The sequence below is a fragment of the Bactrocera latifrons genome, unplaced genomic scaffold (assembly GCF_001853355.1).
Source record: "Bactrocera latifrons isolate USDA-ARS-PBARC rearing strain unplaced genomic scaffold, ASM185335v1 scaffold_44, whole genome shotgun sequence".
NCBI classification, from domain to species: Eukaryota; Metazoa; Arthropoda; class Insecta; order Diptera; family Tephritidae; genus Bactrocera; species Bactrocera latifrons.
In genome coordinates this window covers 788,747-810,979 of record NW_017537090.1, presented here as the reverse complement: position 1 = coordinate 810,979, position 22,233 = coordinate 788,747, and the positions used below count along the sequence as shown (strand labels likewise).

General features: G+C 36.3%; 1 protein-coding gene across 3 annotated transcripts in view; it reads left to right on the top strand.

Moving 5' to 3' along the window:
• Window positions 1-22,233, top strand: part of LOC108972935 (serine/threonine-protein kinase NLK2) — a 255,837-nt gene that overhangs the window by 223,299 nt on the left and 10,305 nt on the right. For all 3 annotated transcript variants that reach the window (XM_018939866.1, XM_018939868.1, XM_018939867.1), the window contains exons 4-6: window positions 17,238-17,293; window positions 20,704-21,295; window positions 21,364-21,565. In XM_018939866.1, the coding sequence (XP_018795411.1) occupies window positions 17,238-17,293; window positions 20,704-21,295; window positions 21,364-21,565 (850 nt within the window). The remainder of the gene's footprint in view (window positions 1-17,237; window positions 17,294-20,703; window positions 21,296-21,363; window positions 21,566-22,233) is intronic.

Here is a 22,233-nt window from a genome sequence, read left to right as displayed (position 1 = left end):
AACCAAATATGGGTGAAATCGGTTCACAACCACGCCTGAAATCTCGATTATCACTTTATCATGCGAGAGTATAAAATGTTCGGTGACACCCGAACTTAGGTCTTCCTTACTTGTTATTTCTTTGAATCGTCTATAAAAGTAACAGTCCACAATAAAGTACTTAAAAAGTAAAAATATGAGCGTAATCCACCATTTAACGGTGCATAAGATTTTTCGATCATGCCTTTATGGCAAATGTTATTTAGGGGTCAAACTCGAGTACTTCGGCCAAAAAAATAAATACAACTAAAATACTTTCCAGACTAAGAATTACAGCAATCATGCAACAAAATTGCATTTCAGTATGCAAAACCTGACAATTGTGCCCCCACTGCTTGGTCAATTGTCAAATGTGGTGGCCAGCTGCACAAACTCAATCACTCTCACACATACACACGCGCACAAGGCACAATAAGCGAATGTTGGTAGTAAGTGCGAATATTTGAATTACAAACATGATTACCCAATAATGTGACTGCAACCGCGGAACCACCACGAAACCACCGCCCACGCACACATATACCAGACATGCATACACTGTCCAATGCTTTGTTGCAATTAGGTGCATTTGTGCGGAAAATAATGGCAGTGGCCCGCAAAACTGTTCGCCTCCCAAGCATTTGGAACGTTTTCAGCAATTCATTTCCACTTTTTTGCGTTTTTCTTCCGTTACACACTTCGTGATGGGCGCCAGCAACATTTCAAACGGCGCTTTTAGCCTAATTCGCACTCGCGTATAACGGTATATACGTTTGCTGTGCCAAATTTTATGGCTGCAACTTTGTATGCCGTTGGCAGGGATCAGCAGCAGGCCAACGAGGGGGCAACTGGCGCTCGACACGTGCTCCTATTGATTGACCCAAAAACGGAAAAACCAAAACTTCAAAAAATACGTGAAAAAACTCCAACTGATTTTCACTTATTTCTGATCGCGCGATATTTTTTAATAAAAATGTAAAATTTTGCGCGAAATCGGCAAATTACAAAGTAAACAAATGTCGCGCGCTGCCTGCGGTTTCCGTTGGCGGCAAAAACAAATATTAATAAAAACCGATTCGTTGCATGTTGTCAACGTTTTTGACGCAACCATTTTCGTGCACTTAAATTACAAACCGAGCATAAACACAGCAAAGGACCAGCGACAAACACGGAAAGCACACACAAAGCGAAACGGCGAAATTGAAATTTGCGCACCGAGCGTGTTGCACGTGCGGCACATGCAAATGCAACAGCCACTACACTTGGACTCGCACTTTGTATGTGTGGTAGTGTGTGTGTATTAGGGTGGGTAAAAAAAAAAACAAAAAAAAATATTACAAGAGATCATATTTGTAGAGCAGTAAATTCCCCATAAAATGAAGGATTTCTCCGATTTAAAGGGTGATTAATTTTTACAAAAAAGCTTGAATCGAAGCGGAATTGTACGCATAGACATTAGATTTTACATATCCCCACAGGAAAAAGTCTAACGATGTGATATCATGCGATCTTGGTGGTAAAAAAATCCATTGATTGACGCGATGTGTAAGAAGTGTAAGAACCGGCATCATCTTTGAAGAAATATGGACCGATGGATTCAACGGCCCCCAAACCATACCAAACCGTAGTTTTTTCTAAATAAAATGGCAACTCTTGAATCTCTTCAGGTTGGTCTTCGTCCTAAATGTGCCAATTTTTTTTTATTTACATACCCATTAAGCCATAAATGGGTCTCCTCTCTGAACAAAAATTTTCTCGAAAGTATCGGATCTTCTTTGCACTTTTCTAGAGCCCATAGAGCGAAGCAATGTCACTTGGAAAGGTCGAGTGTCTTCAGTTCTTGGGCAAGCTATATTTATACGCTTTCAATTTAAGATCTCGATAATACTGAACGAAAGTAACATGACAGCTTGACATGACTCATGCGTGATCTGTCAAAAAAACGCTATTGAAAAAAGTACATTTAAAATTATAATGATTTTATTTTTCTTCTTCTTACAATTCCGAACTCGCACATGTAGCGACTTTCTTAGAGGCGTCTAAAAACCTAAGATTACCAAGCGAAAAAATATACGTTTTTTACCCACCCTAGTGTGTGCACTTTTTAAAAAAATGCGCCCGATTTTAATATTGCAGTGCTTTTGGCCCGTGATAAATGTTCATTACACTTCGACGTCTTGCTCCCCCAGCAGTTATCGCCTACGTCCCTCACCTAGCAGTCTTTGCTGCCTTTGTTGTAAGCACTTGCACATATATTCTGCCTCTTTACATGCATTTCATTGACACCAAATTAATTGTGTGTGTGGCATGCAACATTGAACGCTTTGCAACACTTCAACCACACAACCCCCCCTGCCGGCACAACTCGATCAAATGGCGATTATTTTGTGCAATTGCGCACTGTCATGACAACAGTTTGTCAATGTAATTGTTGCTTTTGTTACCATTGTTGTTGTAATAAATTTAATCGCAGCTGTTTGCATTTTAAAAATCTACACTTTTATTGTCGTGATTTTTTTTTTTTTTTTGTTGTGAATTTGTTATGTTATGTGTCCGCTGTCGCATTCATCAATATTCATTGTTCATGGCGGCTGAGCGGTGTGTCCGATTTGACATTTGATTGGCAATACAGTTATTACACGGTCTTTTACACATATGTGTATGTCAGAATGTAGTAGTAAGTGACTCAATCAATTGCTGGTTGATTTGGTGGAACAATTTTAAATAATTATATAATAATGCGTTAATCTAGTTAAAGCAAGATTATGTTTTTCAAAGTGGCTCTCTAATAAGGAGGAGGCTTCGAGTAGAGCCAAAATCGAATATAATAAAAATATTTAAAAACGTTTCGATTACGACTTCGTTTGATGCTGATTGCAAGCAACTACTTCTTAGATCGATATGTGGTTTATAACCGTTGCAAAATAGCTTTCAGCTTAGTTTTCTTTAGAACTCATTTTTTTTAGATCGAAATGTAGACTGAAACCGTTACGAAGTCTAAAATAATAGAAAATGCCGACGATTTGCCAACAACCATTTATATCTAAAAAAAAATATTCTTAAATGAGCGCCATTTGTCAACAATCGTCGCTATGGAGTGAGTAAAATCCTCGTATGGCTGAAGAAAATCAATTGCATCACCAAAAATGTATGGCAGCTGCAGATTATGGCCTAGCGGGCCTAATTTTTTTTCGAAATGAAGCATCAAATCCCGTCACAAACAATAGCGAGCGCTATAACACGCTGTCATACGACTTTTTTTATCCGAAATTTGATAAAGTCGACGCGGACCAACAAAGAAAACGGTTTCACATCGAAACAAGGACACTTTGCGTGCAAAGTTTGATACCTCATTAATTTCAAGAAATGGCCCAGTCAAATGGCGACCAAGATCTCGTGGTTTAACGCCTCTAGAGTTTTTTCTTTTTGAGTATGCTAAATCAACGGCTTACGCCAGTCACCCAGCAACGTTAGAGGAGTTTCAAGGCATTTATATTTTAGTCGCATTATATTTCCGTCAATTAAATATTTTCGAGTTATTTTTGACGTGCTTTCCATGCGGATTTTTGCCAATTCTTACGAGGATTTTAAGGCAATTGAGCCTTTATATTCCATATGTAAAATAAAAATTGTTTTACAACCTCGAAACTATTGCTAAACCTCTTATGAAGGAACTAAAGGGTGGCTGATGAATTTTGCTATATTAAGAAACTCAAATAATATTTTTTTTTTCAGTGGATGGAATTCAATTTTCTTTTATTCATGTTAAAGCTCATTCAATTTTATTAAATATAGCTTAATTAGTTTTAAAAATAATAGAATTTAAATTCCATCTCATGGAGTATCTGTGGATTGGAAGCACTCCATAGTCGACAATTTTGTATGTTTATGTTGCCGTGTAAATCGAAATGGGTCTCGTTAGACATGAAAAGACAGTTCAACATGTTTCCATCCTCTTACACCATTTGAAGCATCTTTTGGCAAAATTCCAAGCGAATCGGCAAGTCTGCAGCGTTCAGTTTGTTGGCCATTTGAATTTTATATGGGAATAAGTCCAAATCTTTGTGCATAATTGACTGTAATTACTGTCTGCTTACACCCATTTGAGCAGATAAGCTTCTTGTCGAAACACRTGGATTGTTTTGTATGGCAGCAGCTACAGCAGCGATTGTTTCCTCCGTTCGAACTGAACTGTTTCGATGGTAAGGTCTTCTGCTGACTATCCCATACTCGGCAAAATTGTTTACAAGTCTCATTATCGTCCATCGTAAAAGTCAATCTGCAAAATAAAAAAAAATTAGCCAGATTCATTAAATAGAAAAAAAGTTATTTAATGTTTTTTTTTTTGGTAGCGGCTTTCATCAGCCACCCTGTATTAACGAAACACTCTTTCCTAAATACGATAGGCTCTTAACTGATTGAGAGACAAGAATCAGAAGAAGCTAATTTAAAATCAACTTTTTTTAACGAAATTACTTACTTAGTTTCACGTATTCAACAAATCAGAGAGCTTCAAAATCGGTCTGGGCGTTCTTGAGTTATAAATAGTATAAGTCGACATTGCTTTATTGATTATACTTATTTATTTAGATACATACATATGTATACACAGAGCTGCTTTGAGAAGGAAATATTTTGATAATTAAGCTCTAACTAGCTGAAGACAAAGAACACGGATTTTCAAGAAGTGAAAAAAAACTCAAAAAAGTTGTAAAATAGTTATAAACTAATGTAAGCTTATATTTATGTACATATGTTTTACGTGGTCTAAAAAAAAACTTTGTTGGCGCACAAAAGAATCTAAAAAGGTGTACACAGAGGGTTGCCAACTAAATTTGAAGACAAAAAGCATGTAAGTGTACAAGTCAAACCAATCAGTTATGAGTTGGCGCGATAAGAGGACGAGCGATATACATATGTACATATATGTAGACATAGTAGATATGCGAATAAATTTTTCGGACAGTCACTCTTGGCGCTTGAAGCAGAGCTGTAGAGTTTTAACTATGTACACTTGTGTTTTTGCATAAAAAACACATTTTTTTCTTACTTCTACTAATTTGAATAAAACTAAACTGGGCGTTACTCAACATGAGAGGCAGACGACCCAACAAAATGCACAACAAAGTTATTTACAATAAAATGCAAATTCGTATAGAATCAATTACAAATACACAGACTTACATAGTTACATACTTATGGCTCACGAAGTTTCGACTACGCCGGTTTAGCTGACCAAACGTCGCCCTGACCTATCAATAGCAACAAACTGGCAAGCAAGTCATTCAACTAACTAACTGTCCACCACTCGTTTTGCGCCGTTTCGTGTCGTTCGTTTGCCCTTCGCTCGCAAAAAGTCTACTGATTTTTGCACGCTAACAAAAAGTTAACCGAGCATGCACGGGTACCGTACAAATATGCAGACTTAATTAACCTTTTTTGTGACCCCCTAACATATAAGACGCAAGGTGATGGAGTGACGTATGGCGAAGTGGTCAATGAGATGAGATGAGGGGAGAAAATGGTGTAAAGGGAGTGTGTTTAAGTTGTTGTGAAGAGAAGGAGTGAAGTAATTTAAAAAACAAGTGGAGTTCGGAGTAAAAGTTTAGGGAACAGGTTATATGTTGAGGCAGGTAACTAGAAGTAGAAGACACCTTATGTCGTCTTAATATGTAAAGTATGTTTTTTCATAAAATGGATATTACAAATGAAGCGTGTATGCAATTTGAGGTGTCAATCTTAAGAAACAAATACAAAACTAGTGACAAGCTTTATCGTGTGCCTTACTATGGGTCTGTCAAAATGAACACTTGCATGTGTCAATTCGGCTTTAAGACATTCAGCGTGAAATCCCAACGCTGCTAATTTCGGTTAATGTTTCGAATATAAAAATGGATTTCCTTTGTCACATATTTTTAAGAACGTATTCTTATCTCTACATAGGGAGAGTTAAGAAAGAAACTATTTTAACCATGGCAAAGCCATTAATATTACGGCTCGGAGTTTAAAATACCAATTAATGAACGTAAAGAAACAAAATCATTAATTATAACTATTGCCACCTATTTGTAAATTAAAAATAAAATTGTCAAACATTTTTTGGCAAATACTTAGCCATTAGGTTACTGTATGATTATTTAACTTTTGAAAAAAATATATTTGCTTTTTATTATTCTCAAAAGTAGTTTTCATCCAATTTTCGATTTTATTTTTAATATAAATATTGTCTTATACATGTCAAAAAGAGCTATAGTATAGAAAAAAAGTATTAGTTACGTCTGCGATATGTCCTGTGAAATTAACGGTATAATTAATTATAATTTTCTTTTACTGCACATAACTGTATTTGTATTTTTCTTTAAGCATACATCCTCTCACAAATATTTTTTCATATTTTTCTTGTCTGCGCCTGCAAATGCTATTTGTAGCAACAAAAAAGCAAAAATAAATAGATCTTTAAGCCATCCTCAGCATTTGCCATTTGTTGTTTGTACTTTGATGACATTTTAGTTGTTAGTTCTGCTATTTCAATGTTTTTGCCTTTGCTGTTTGAGTTATTTTTCATTTGTTTGTATTGTTGTTGTATGTTAGTGATGGTGTTGTTGACAAAACTTTGTGCTCTTCTCAAGGACTATTCGGTTTAAATCTCTCACTAAAATGAAAACTCCATACGCTTTAGCACCGTAAGCGACCACCGGTCCGTTTGTCGGCCTAGTACGTACTTACATATGTGTGTATATATGAATATATACATACTATGTACTATATACATAAGTCATTATAAATATGTATTATCACATTTTGTTACCACTGCTTGTTTCGGCCAATTGCTTGTGATACTTTTGGTTGTTTTTGGTAGTTTGTGTTGTAAGTATAACATATGTTAGCGCATATTATATATTATATACGTATGTAGACAGTCTGATTAGTTGTTAAAAAGAGTTGACCGCGAGTTAGCATATACTTATATTGCCCCTGTCATCAAATTTGTTTCACAACTACCATCTAAGTTGGCTTACCACGAACACTAAAGGTTGGCAGCAGAAAACACTCACCTGCTTGCGTAACATTATGTTGCCCAACGTTATGTGAGTATAACATTCTTTTAACACACACAGGTAATGTAAGTTCATTTGAATGTTAGCTGGCTCTGTTCGTGGAAGCTGTTGTTACAAGTGATTTGTGTATAGCATTACGAAGAAGCTTTTGACGTGAGAAGCAAGCACACAACTTCATGGAATTTCCTGCCAATTTTTCCCAATTTTGTAAAAACAAAAAATACTCGACTTTATGAAATGTTGTTTACACAAAACATCTAATTTGCATTTTCTCAAAAAACCAAATTGGTTTTATTTAAGCCTCCTATTATCAAACTCTTTTCCGGGAAGGCCATGCACGATATGTTTAGGGAACTTTATTATGTATCAAATTTAAAGTGAATTATTACATATTATATATTATATATAAGACGTTAAGTGTTTGTGGGATGTACGACAGAAGTAGAATCTTCGAAAATTTGCACTCTGGAAAAATATCGCAAAAATTATTTCAAAATTATATAAAAGTGCGATCTTTGATCACCCATCTAACCTAACCCAAACTCTGTAAAGGTACCACAAATATAATTTTGGGATGGTTTGTGCCTTATTTTTCACATATCGGATATACCACACCTTTCTCACAGTAATACAAGTATTTTTCTGTTAATTTTACTAACAGTTTATATTAAGAATTACTTTTCACTTTTTGATTTAGTACCTTTTCATAACCTACAAGTATGCCATATGACTTTTTTCTATAGCACTTAAAGAATCTACCACGGTATACCCTTCCTCTTCACGGCCTCTGGTTTCGCGGAAATTATTCTTCCTTTGCAATTTGTTATTTTATCTTTCGTTTCCAACAGGTCCCGATCTGCTATGATTTTCTTTCACTTTTTATTATGTTCCAAGGCTCCTGCACTAGTCGAATACAATCCTAATTGCCATATGACAATCATAACTACATACATATTCGAATAGTTAATAATGAAAAATTGTTTAAAAGTCCTACAAATAGCAAGTAAAATATAATATAAACAAATTTGTCATCCTCTCATATCTCGCCAGATATGTCGTAATCGTCTTCAAAAAATTTCTAAAAATTTTTTTTGCTAATTTTCATCGTATTTCTAACATAAGTTTATTCAGCAAACGGAGCAGCTGCTTAGAAACCAAGCCAATTGACTTTTAGCTTCAAATTTTAAACGCATCCACATACTTATACTATATGTTTAAAATTTCTAACCTTGAAACGTTATGAAAAGCAAAAACAAAAAAAAAATACATATGTTTTTCCTATTATTTAACCATTGACACAGTTGCCATATACAATATTGATACATATGTCTACAAGTAGATTATTGCATTAATTCGCATATCGGTCGAAGTTGGTATGTGTCAAGGTGCAGGCGATTATGCGCATGCGCAACTGAACGATTTAGCGGATGCGTACAAGAATTCGTGGCTAAGGCGCATCAAGTGCGAGTTTTTATTATTATTATATTTCATTATTTTTATATTTTTGTGGCATATAATATAATGTGTATCTACAGGGTCCGGCACTCGAAGTGTAATCAATTAAGAAAGCCATAATTACGGTTTGGAAAATTATTTTTATTTATTTTAAAGTACAAGAAGTGTGAAAATAATCATAAATTCAGGATCAATCCACTTTTGCTCGATATGACCACCTTTTACCTTAACTATGGCCTTGAGGCGATCAAAAAACGAATCGCAAGCTGCCCGAATGTGACTTGCCGATATTTTGGCCCACTCACGGATGTCAGTTCTTTAGTCATTTGATTGGCACTTCGTCGCGGTTTGCGTTCAAGTCGCTTCTTTACTTTCCGAACCATCTCACGTGACGTTGCAGTCTTTTTATGACCACCTCAATGGCGTTTTGCAATACTACCAGTCTCATTGTAGCGATCGATGGTGCGATAAACAAATCTTTGTTCACATTAAGGTGTTTGAGCTCAAAATAAAACTATTACGTTTGAATTCCATCGCTGATCACTTTTTTTTGCGTCCACTTTTGTCAAAACGCTTTTGTACACTTGTGAACAATACTCCGAACTGTCATTCAGCAAATTTATAAACAGCTGATTCCAGTGCGACAGCTGCGGGAACGGTCTGAAGTTGATTACACTTCGAGTGTCGGACCCTGTATGTATATACTAAGCTTCAAGTTATTTACGAACTCACGTTTACTTAGAACTTTTCAGTTAAATTGCTTGTTGTGATTATAAAATATGAGAATATGCTATTGGTCTAAACTTTAAATGTGCATATAATATACATATACACATAAACGATTAGTGTGACGAACTGAGTCGGTTTAGGTATACTCCTAACAGTCTCTCAGTTTTTGAGATATCGATCTGAAATTTTCCACATGTCCTCTTTTCCTCCTAAGAAGCTACTTATTTGTCGGAACCGCGAATATCGGATCACTATAGCATATATGTACATAGCTGTCATATAAACCGAACGATCGGAATCAAGTTATTGTAGGAATATTTTACATTAGTGAAGGGTATTCTAGCTTCGATGCAAGTGAAGTTCACTTTTTATATTGTTGTTTATTTTAATGCAACATATAATAGTTATTATTCTGTTTATTTTAAAACGATTATTTTCTTTTAATATTTATACTTATTTTATCTCTATATCTTTTTTGTGACCACTTGTTTGTTAAATACTACACTTTAAAATCCAAAATCCAAATATTTAAAAGGATCAGCAATTCTTTCGCACACAAACTCATGCAAGCTTGCAACATCATGTCATGCAAGTTGCGCTGTCGGCACCTTTTGTAGCTGCTGTTACCGCAAGTATTATTATTATTTTACACATTATCATACATACATTCATATATGCACATAAGCGGTCATATCTACGCTTTACTTATATACATACATATACATATACACACATATAATACTCGCTCTTTTTTGTCGCTCATACATTGCAACTAAAAATTTGTTGAGTCACCAAATTACACGCCACCAGGTGAGCAGTTTTTTTTTATTGTTGTGCGAACAGCTTTAAGTGCCTGCGCTCATTCCAGCAGTTAGCCACAAGTAAGTTTACACAAAACCCCAGTAGTCAACAACAACGAAATGTTCATGCGTTGCAGTTGCACATTCTTCTTAAGCAGAGTCCGCAGCATTTGAAGTTTCGCATGTGCGCGCCACATTACAACATAACAATGGTGTTTTTACAACACGTTCAGTAGAACAGGGTTGCCAATGTTTGAAAAATATTTCAGAAAAAAGCTAATAAATTTTAAAACTTTGTCACAGACCGTAAAATTTATGTATATATTTTGAAATATTGCTCTAACAACGATTGCTTAACTGGTTGTATAAGAACTAATGCCGAACTGGTTTATTTCTTACTAGTCCTCATTTATATGTTTTGTTACCAGTTCGCAACTAGTTATTTTGTAACGAATTTTTGTTCAATTAGCGGCATTTAAAAAATAACGAACTATTTTATTGTATACCAGTCCTTAACTAGACGCTTTATTACCAGTTCTCAACTAGTCAATTTGTGAGTAACTTAATTTTGAAATAGATGCTTATAGATACTTCTCAAAGAGTTAATTTTTGTTAATTAAAACTTTGCACTACTTACTTCCAACAAGTTTTCAACTATACGCTATATAACCAGTTATCAACCAGTAACTTTTCTAAGTTGTGAACTCTGCAATTTATAATGAGTTCTCATAATAAAAAATATATACCTTTGTGATCAAATAGCRTCACTTACAAACTTATCAGAACTGTTTTATTTTTTTATAGTCCTTAACTAAACGTTTTATAACCAGTTCCCACTCAATTAGTCAATTAGGTTATTTAAATTTGAACTAAATACTTATAGATAGTTCTCAACCAGTCACTTTTCTATTTTTATATTTTTAATTCTGTATATGTGGCAACTCTATTATGCATCTACATTTCCCGACTCCCCGAGTCAATATACTCATAAAAAATAGAAAAGCTGCTTAATAGCCGTAACTAAAGGCATGCAACATACATTATTTTTGCTGAGTATAGTTTGCAAAACTTCCTGACATATAAAAAAAAAATGTGGGCAACAACAACGGCAAACACGCGAATCACCAATACTACACACATACACAGACTCATGTGGGTCTTATGCGCCACGCCAGTCGAGCAAAAAATTATGTCTAACATTAACTCCTTTATGGCATTGCAGGCATTCGCACTTACACACACACACGCACCAACCCATGTGATTGCACAGAGTTGCATTAAAGTTTACTTATAACAGCAAAGTTGGCTGTGTATGTGTGTGTGTGTGTGAAAGTGCATTTATTTGGTTTGCCTCGCACTACAGGCTTTATCCTGAGGCTTTGCGCTGCCTTCGGCTGTGTAGTGCTTCCTCTCCTTCGGCTGTGTAGTGCTTCCTCTCCTTCGGTTATTACCACTACAACTGCAACGAGGCTTAATTGTTGCTCAACACCTCGGCTGCGTGCGAATTGTGTTGCTGCCGTTTGCGTTTTTATCCGTTTAAACATAATTGCTCTTTTCATTGTTTTACGTTTTCGCCGTCGAACGCCTTCTCTTCTTCTACTTCTTCGTTCTTCGTTGCCTGTTCTTGTTCTAGTTTTCTGTTTTTTTTTTTTTTTGCCTTAATTGTAACATTTAACAATGCTACTTTAGTTGGTTACATGCAAGTGGCTATATGTGTATGTGCATGTAGTCAGCCCTGCGGCATAGATTGCGGATTATTAGCCGGATTATTATTTTTTTGCATTGATGTATGTTTACTTTAGAGTTGAAATTAAAAATGGTGGAGCAAAATAATATTTGAAATGGCGTTTCGAATTCTGATTATTATTATTTGACAGAGTTTTGGATTTAAATCTAGATTTCAATGCAGTATCTCTAAATGGGTGTAAAAATATTCTTCTTCTTCATTAGTGGGAACGGAGATGATTAGTGACTTGTATAGTTTGGTATTTGTTCGTCAACTTACTTCTTTCGTTGACTTCTGAATTGCTACTCAGCCCGAAGTAGCACCTGTTTACAAGAGTTATTCTGCGTTGGATTTCGAGGCCGACGTTGTTGTTGGTCAACAAAGTTTGCTTCCCATTTGAGCGCCTATATCCAATGTGCCGCAATTTGGACGCGTTGTTTCTATGTGTGGTGATTCTTGGTATAGTTCTACAAATTTGGACGCGTTGTTTCTATGTGTGGTGATTCTTGGTATAGTTCTCAGTATTTATTATAAAACCCAACTAAACTGAAATAAAAAGCTTCTACTACGAAATAACAGATAGATAATAAATAAGAAAACCAGCTTTGAATCGTCTGATTATTTTCTATTTTCTATACCATTCGACAGCAGAAACTTCAACAGATAACGCCGTACATTTTTTGATTGAAAATTAGCGATCTCCATTAAGTTAAAATAATATGTTCTTATAAGTATTTTAAATAAAAAATACAGTGTGTTTGAGACATTAGTAGGTAAGTTTACACCAACTTTCGCCAAATTAAAAAAAATTTTGTTCAATATAAATGTAAAAAATGCTAAAAACTTGGTCATTTGAATTTCGCACATAAATTTTGAGGTTGTGGGAAAAAGGTGTTAATTTAAAAGTCTCTTCTTCTCTCTTCATTATCTACGGCTTTTTATTATCTACAGTTTTTTGATATAACTTGTTTCTTTAGAAATAAAAGTTTTGCCGAAAATCGAGTTAAACCGTTTTTAAGCCTTAAAAATTCAACCACGTCCCACCTCTTCCCTTTTCTGAGCTCGTAAATTCTTTTGCTTTCATTTTTGTCATTTTATCTTTCGTTTCCAATGGGTTTCAACTGAATTTCTTTCATTTAGGAAAAATAGAAAGAGTTCAAAATTTTGTCAAAAACAAGTCTTCAATTAAAAAATACGAATTTCCTTAAATTGAAAAAATTAATAACTAGTTCTTTGCTTAGAAAATATCTTCTTCTTCTTTATTGGCGTAGACAACGCTTACGCGGTTATAGCCGAGTTTGAAAATATTTGGTTCGAAAATTTAACTGTATAATGTATACACAAGTTCCATTCTGCTACCCCAATTGCCGTTTGGACTTGCGCAACATTGACAGACCGCAAAACAAACTTTAAAGCTAGCAAACAACTGCTTGAACTAAATAAAATTTAAAACAACCATTGTGAGGGAGTTCAAGAACTTCAAGGAAACTGTTGTACTACGACAATGGACCTCGGCTAAAACCAGAGAAGTGTAAAGTCAAAAGCTTGCAAATAAATAAATAACGCAAATAAGTGTGGCAAAACGAAATTGTACGAAAATAACGCCAAGCAGCCACCGATGGATAATGTTGCAGCAATCAGGCAGCCGGTGGCCAGTCGGCGGTTCATTGTTCTTTTACTTGCTGGCGCTGCTGTTTGTTTGCTGTCATCATTGTCAGTTGTTGTTGTTACCGTTGTTGCAATGACATTTGCGCTGCTACTCGCGTACACACAAACAGCCATTGCCAAAAGTTCTTTACCTCTTTGTGCGACTCACTGACTGACTGGCTGTTGGTTCAGCAGCGCGCTGAGTGTTGCTGTGGACATTTTATGTGCCTTGTTGTTTTTGTTGTTGTTATTGCTAATGGTGGTAGATATTGGTATTGCCATTGCCACTGTCATTTTGTACGTATTGTTTTTGCTCTGCTCATTTTCATCGTTGACATTGCTGGGAGTGTTTCTGGCATTACATACATATATACATATTATTGTTATTTATATACCCCGAAGAGACTACTATATTTTGTAAAATGAAATATTGTATATACATATGCATAGTTATATATAAATGTTTAACGTGACCAGCTGAGCCGATTTGTCCATATGCGTTTGTCTGTATATACGTAAGCTAGTCCCTCAGTTTCTGTGACATTGTTATGAAAAATTGAGCACGTAATTTTGGGACCGCCGATATCGAGCTTCAATAGCATACAGCTGTCATACAAACTGCTCAATCAAGTTTAAGTCTTTGTGTGGAAAAATTGTTCATATGAAGAGATATCTCCACGAAATATGGCAATAAATTTTCTCCAAGGCAATGCTACAGTCTCTGTAAAAATGATTCAAATCGGATCACTATAGCATATAGTTGCCATACAAACTGGAGGATCGCCATCACATGCTTGTATGGAAAACTTTTGCATTTGAAGAGATATCATCACGAAATTTGGCATGGGTTATTATCCAAAGCAAAAAAAAAAAAAAAACAAAAAAGGCCGAAGAAATTTCAGATCGAATTCGTATACCATATAGCTGCCATACAAACTGACCAATTAAAATCAAGTTCATGCAAACAATTTTTGGTATTTGTAAAGGGTATACATAGTAGCTTCGGTGTAAGGATTTTTTCTCGTTTCTGTCATTTTGACTACCATCATTGCGACTTTGTTGCTGTTGGCGGTGTTAGGTTGCGATATTTGCGCACTTTTTTGTTGTTGTGCTCTTCGCAAATTTCGCTTTGTTGTCATCTTCTGTGGCAACTACCATTTACTTTTATGTATTTTTATTAGTTTTGCTTCGCTTCTGCGTCGCTTTGTTTTTATGTCTCTATCGTTTTGTCTGCGCGCTCTCAGCCTTCGAGCGAAATAAATCAGCGTTCATCACTGGCAAACGCTCGCAGTCGAGCTGAGCGGGGCGGAGTGAAGCCTACGGTTCGTTGATCCACCCGCCAGCAGTCAGTCACTTTATCAGGCGAACGGTAAGCACTTGAAAATACGCGACAAATATATTTCTGTATATTTGTATGTTTGTATGGACTTGTGTATGTGTGTGTGTGTGTTTGCTTGTATGTATTTGTGTGGAGGTAGTTAGCTATTCGTATTTATAGTCACTCAGCTGCTTAGTTGCTGGTGACTCAGTTAGTTGTTGTTGCTACTTTTCTACATTTGCCGGTCCTATCCATTAACGATTGCGCCCAACAACACCAACAAAACAAATAAGTCGCTCGAAATCTGTTTGATTTTTCCCTCTACTCGTTTTGTTGCTGTTGTCTTTTTTGTAATCATTACATTTGCGCGCTTGTCATTGTTTTCCTTAGCCACATTGCCACAGTCGTCGAGCATTCCTTGCAACATCGCGCTTGCAACATTGCTGCCGCCTGTCTACCCAGCTGCCTTCAAGGGTGATTTTTATGACGTTCGCCGTCGTCGAGTGGAAGGTTCTTGGCCACTGCCAACTACCATCACCACCACCACCGACACATGTACACACACAGACACAGTTGTTGATTGCTAGCAATTATGCGCGGCAACTTGAAGCAATGTTTGCGACTTTATTGACATTTACAGACGCGAAGTTTATAAAACTTGATGAGCATTTAATGTTTATTTTCTTTGTTGATATCGTTGGCTGCTTAGCTCCGAGGTTAAATGGTGTTCCGTTCTTTTTTTTTTTTTTTTTTTTTTTTTTTTTTTTTTTTTTTTTTTTTTTTTTTTTTTTTTTTTTTTTTTTTTTTTTTTTTTTTATTTTTTTTACAGCTCTATTTCAATTCTCGCGCGCTGTTGGCAGCATTTGTCACTATTATTTCCTTAAATTCAGATATATAGCCTTTGCCCCGAATTGGTTGTAAACTCATCAAAAGTAGGTCAAGCTGCCAATTCGATTTTATTGATTTAAAATAAAAGTAAAAAAATAAAAAAAAGCACTTCAAACGATTATGTTTATCTTTTACGTTTAATTTAATAGCTGCTTGGGGCAAATTATGTTCTGACCTTTTGCTCACAAATTCGGATTACAAAATACTACTTTTTTGTAAAAACTTTATGAAGTAATTTAGTCATATATGTACACTAGTATTCAATACATCTAATAATATTAATAATTTGTTACGATAAGAAAAGTTTAGAGTGTTATTATTTTGTGGAATTCCAATTATTACAAGCATTTTAATGAGCTAAGCCCACACGTTTAGTGAAAATTATTTAATTCACTCAATGCAGAGGCTTAACCGAATTTCGTATGCGGAATCATTTTTGTTGGAAAAAGCTAACGGTGATTCAGTGAGCAGTCTAAACACAAGCCTGCGGTTGGTACAAAGACGGTCGAGAGATCGTAGAAGACATGCCTCGTTCATCGACCTCTTCAACTGATTAAAAAAGTGAAGAAGATGGTGCTTAACATCTCTTGCGAGTCCGTTCGAGTGATTCGAATGGTGGATATCTTGGCTATGAAACGCGTTCTTGCTCCACTTGTCACGATAAAGCTGAATTGTTTTCTCATCGTGCCACCATTGTGACCGAATTTAAAGCCAAAAATGCAATGAATACCATCGATCAACCACCTTATTCACCAGATTTGGCTCTATGTGATTTTTTCTTGTTATCCTTCGTTTATACTTGGACAGTTTTGTCTTAAAAGCTAAATATAGTGTTGAAAAGAGAAAGATGTTAACTTCGGCTGCACCCTTGTAATGCTTTTCGCTGGTGCATTCTTATAGCAAGGTGTTACAATCTGGCAATTCACAACTTTATCGGAAAATGTAAAATTTTTTATGTTATACATATATACTTAGAACTTTTGGACAGACGAGCGCTATTTCTGTCATTTACAGTATCTTAAAATATTCATCTTGGCCAAAAAGTGGCATAAAATCGCGAAAATTTTCCCGCGATTGTTTTCTACAACTTTCGATGTGGATTAACTCAGCATTGGTGCTTCGATGAACTTATTTCAGTTTTTGACGGTGAAGCTCCATCATGTACCAGTATTTATCGATAGTATGTCGAATTCAATCATAGGTCACTCCAAGACGAATTTTGTGGAGATCGTTCAAAATCAGTTGTTGTTCCGAAAACTATTGATGCTGTGCGCAAGCTATTATTGCATGCTCGTCATGTGACCTCTCGTGAGATAGAGACTAATAGTGAGACCAGCATTACATATTGCTGCCACATTTGTCTAAAAAAAAAGAGTGTTGACATTGGATCTTACACCGTCTACGCATGTAGTGTATATCGGTTCAAAATTAATTATGAAAAGCAATTCTGCAAAACAATTAATTGTGTGAGAACTCTTTGTCTATTTCCATAAAACATTATCTATCATTATTACTTGCGCCTTTGTACATTGTAATTATGTAATTCTGATTAAACTGAACTCATTATAACACGATTTGTCTTCTTCTTCTATTTGCAGGTGCTCTCAGCATTGGACATTTTACAACCACCTCATTTGGATTTCTTCCAAGAAATGTATCCTTTTCAAACAAAAACAAAAAAGAATCATAATAATAACAAACAAAAGACCATAATCACGCAGAAAATACATACATACACACAAAMAATACAAAGAATATGAAGGGAAAGCAGAAGAGCAGCAGTAAGCTGCAATACATAACTATCTCCTTCAACTTGCACAAATGCAAATAATAAACAAATCGAGTAACAGAAAACGTTGCATAGCATAATTAAGCGAACAAAACCAAAAACCAAAAAAAAATTGCATAAAGTTAGAAGTAAAAGCTAAGCTATCAATTCCGTTTTTCTGTTTAAAAAAATTTTTATCTACCACTATATTTATGTGTATACATATTTGCATTTGCACCGGAAATCCTAGTTGGCTAACTAGTTTGCCGCTTTAATCACTGGTTCAGCTTCAAGCGAAGTGGCGGCTCACTCAGTCAATTATTTGAAAGTACAATAATTTGAAAGTCTTCAATTACAGCTAGTTTGTTTTCGTACTCTTTATTTTTCCCCAGTCCTCAAAACACTTTTCATTAGCACTTCTTTTTTTTGTCTCTTCGGTCGACTGAAAAAGGGTTCCATGGAACGACACACGGGGCCAAATCTGGTGAATACGATTGTATTCATTACGTTTTTGGCTGTAAAACACAATCGTGGCTGGATGCGACTGTACATTATCGTCGTGTAATATCCATAAATTGTTCTTCCACAATTCCGGCCGATTTCGCCGGATGTTCTGACGCTAAATATAATTCCTTATTTACCGAATATCGAAAAAACAATGAACATTCCTATAATTTTTGAGTGGCTTTGGCGTGTTCTTCTTTTTGGTTTCGACTCGTTTTTTTTTTCCTTTATTCCGATGATTGTTGACTTTTTTGCATATCAAACTCATAAACCCATGTCTCATCGGCAGTTATAATGCTCTCCATGAATGTGGGATCGAAATTCGCATGATCAAACATGTCCAAATAGGTTTGTTTACGGTACCCTTTTTGAAAAAAATTGAGCTTTATCGGGACGAGTCAAACAAGAACGCATTTCTTGCAAAAAATATTCACCAAAATCATACGTACGAACTACCGAGAGATGTCGAGCTCTCTTGCCGTCTCTCTATCACTTGTCTGTTGGTTTTCAAGCACCGTATCCTTCACTTATTTAATATTTTCAACAGTTGAAAAGGTCGAAGGTACTTACTATGTTCCTGTTTCTACTCAATACCATGGCTTTTCGACGTCTTTTAGAAATTAATTTAAATTTGGTCCCAAAATATGCTTTCTTTTCCAGAGATGAGCAGAGGAGCTAGTCACAACAGACACTTCCCTATAATTAGACTCCAGGAAAAGGGAATTAATATTCCGCTGGCTACTGGTAGATATTTAATCGACAAACATATTAAAAACATAACTGAGCCTCGGTGGAGTCAATCCATGAATGGAATATGACCGGCACAATCACATGACTATTTAAGTTTAAAAGGAATGATATAAATAAGAATCCAAGTAGAAGTTCTGACAAGTCGCTGTCTAATTGGCAGACATGCCAGCGGACTAAGAACGCTCCGATAATGACTATTGTAAAAACCATATTCTATGCGATGGAGAGCTTTGTAAAGGAAAATATTCGCAGCCATCGTTCGCGAATTTCTTGACGACGTCTCGGTAGCTGCTCAAATAAAACCTTAGATTGAGAGGATTTTAGTTCCGCTGGTATTACAATGGGTATACTAAAGTTCTAGGTGCCATTGTACCTAACCAACTTTAACTCAGTTCAAATTTTCTGCAATACTTTCTCTTTACGACTCATTCGTCTTTATTCAGCCGAAATGTAGGCAACGTTTTACGCCGACTATGAAATGTAGCTGCCATACAAACTGACGGATCCAAATCAAGGTATAGAAGTTTCAATACCAGTTTTTTAAAGTATTATAGATTTGGTCCAACCGAAGTTAACGTAAAAAGCTGAATTTAGCATTAAAGCATTTTTACTTTGATTAAATCTAATATCTGCCGAAGGAAAATTGAAAAAAATATATATTAAACTATAAGATATTAACTATTAAGATATTAAATCTTAATAAATAACAAATAATATTTGATAGAACTGCCCGCGCCGTCTTTCGCATTCGAAATCAACTAAGTATGCCTTTTAAGCACCACCCAACTCAATTTAATTTAAATAGAGCTCTCCTCACTCCGAACGCATCACTCATAGATGCAACTTTATCTTGAGCATTTTAATAGGTGCATAAAATCAGAGTTTGTAACTTTTATGCCGAAATGAAATTGCGAACCATTAAAAGTTTTACGGCATAGCTTTGACTGCATTCAAGCTTTACTTTTATCTTTTATTAAGAAGTTGTATCTTTGTCTTTCCGTTATATTTCACCTTTCCGCTCGGCAAGAGTATGAATTGTATTAAGGCAATAAGGCAGATCGGCACAGCCGAGCCAACCAAGTCAAGCGAGCCATCAATCTACGACACACGAACGCAGAACTCGGCGTCAGCTAGAGTAACTCACCTTACTGACGCTGCAAGGTGGTGCCTACTTTTAGGGGCAACAAAACTGCAATGCCTGCGCCACAAGCCAGCTGCTGCCACTGCTGCATGCAAGCAAGGACGTTGTTGCAACAGGCGAATGCCTGCCCAAGCGTTGACACTGTTTGACTATTTTGTAACAGTTGTTTTACACTGCAGCGAAATTAGCGAGATACTCGAGCAAATAAATGTTTTTAGCATGCGCTAGCTCATTTTTATTTCCTTTAATTAGAATTCATTGAAGATTAAGCCAAAGCTGCTGCTGACTGGCGTTTCTCTGCCTCACCGCTTCGCTTTCTCTCTCTCTCTCGATTTGTGTGTGTGCGAAATGCTAATGGGGAAATTAAATTTTCCAGAGCCACTTTCGTCGTAATTCTGCGGTTTCCGGCGGTTCAAGGCTGTGTTGTCGCTATCACAGGCAGGCAGTCAAATGCGCGTGTTCAAGTAGAAAGCTGTGAAAGTTGGCGGCCCAAAAGTTGCGCTAGTACTACAACAATACTGCGCATCAACATCAAAGCAAATGGATGAAATCAATGCGATTTAATTGAAAAACTTTGCCTTATTCACACTCATTGTGTGGCGCTCTCTCTGCTGAACTTTGTATTTGCACAGCTTGATGGGCGATAGTAAGTGCCCTAAATCGGCAACTTTTCTAAGTCAACAATTGCCGCTGAAGGCGCACTCGTTGCATAGACACAGCCACGAATACTAGCAGTTCGTTTTATTGTCCAAAAGTTTAAACTTTCTTAATATTTGTAATATTTTTTGTATGTGTGTACGTATGTATTTAGAATTTTTAATATTTTTCTTTGTGTCGCTCACACGTCGGCTTTCCTCAACTCCTCGTTTGTATTGCTTTTCGTCCGACTTCAAATGTATAGATATGTGATAACCGAACTTCTACAGTCAGATCTCCATAAGATAATCGTCTCGCCACAACATCTCTCCGCCGATCACATTAAAGTGTTCCTCTACCAAATATTGCGCGGTCTCAAGTATCTGCATTCGGCGCGCATACTACATCGTGACATCAAGCCCGGCAATCTGCTGGTCAATTCGAATTGTGTGTTGAAAATATGTGATTTCGGTTTGGCGCGCGTCGAGGAGCCCGATCAGGCCAAACATATGACACAAGAGGTCGTCACACAATATTATCGTGCACCGGAAATTCTAATGGGCGCACGCCATTACTCGTCGGCGGTGGATGTTTGGTCGGTAGGTTGCATTTTTGGCGAACTGCTCGGTCGTCGCATTCTCTTTCAGGCACAGAATCCCGTACAACAGCTGGAGCTGATCACTGAGCTGTTGGGCACACCATCCATGGAGGATATGCGTCACGCCTGCGATGGCGCCCGCTCACATATGCTGCGTCGCGCACCCAAGCTGCCATCATTTTCGGCGTTGTACACGCTCAGTTCGCATGCGACGCACGAGGCGGTGCATCTGCTCTGTCAAATGCTTGTCTTCGATCCGGTGAGTGTTGTTTGTGTGAATTATATTTCTCGCATTGCTCTAAACAATCTTTCATATTCTTCTTGCAGGATAAGCGCATCACAGTGACGGATGCTCTGGCACATCCCTACCTGGATGAGGGCCGTCTACGCTATCATTCGTGCATGTGCAAATGCTGTTTCACTACCTCGGCCGGTATGCGTCAATACACGCCCGATTTTGAGCCATCAGCTGGTCAGCCATTCGATGATCTGTGGGAGCGCAAATTGACATCGGTGCAGCAAGTTAAAGGTAACGTTGAATTTCATGCAATGCACAGCTGTCATTCAAAAGGAATTGAGTAAAAGAATTCGAAAGGAGCTCGTTGGTGTTTGAAGTTGAAAAAATAATGTTCTGAAGCTTAATATATAGGCAATGCTTTTGAAAGAAATTTCGGTATATAATACAAAGAATTTTATAAATGTTTGGCGACGTCGGATACCTTATAAAGTATATACATAAATGATCAATGTTACGAGCTGAGTCTACTAGACTTTCAATTTTTATATTTTCCTAATAAATCGTTCAGATCGGACGTTTATAGCATGTAGGTGTCATACAAAGTGACCGCTTAAAGTCAAGATAAAGGTCTTCGCCATCTCTTTTCCTTATAAAGTACGTTAATTCGTTGGAAGGGTTTTTGTATTAAACAACGTGTCAGGATATATCTATTTAAACGTTTTCGGTTAGATGCAAACCGCTAGCCGTTTAAGGGTACAGATTTGGTTATACTCGTACATACAGTTTGAAATCAGATATTACTAATAATATTTATAAATTTTTAGGCGAATATCACTTAATTTTTTTTATTTTAATTAAAGGATTGGATATGCAGATTTAGGAATTAAATTTATTTTTTTATAGTGGAAAAATTGGTATGGGTAAATTTCATAAAATTTCGATTAATTTATTTTTTTACT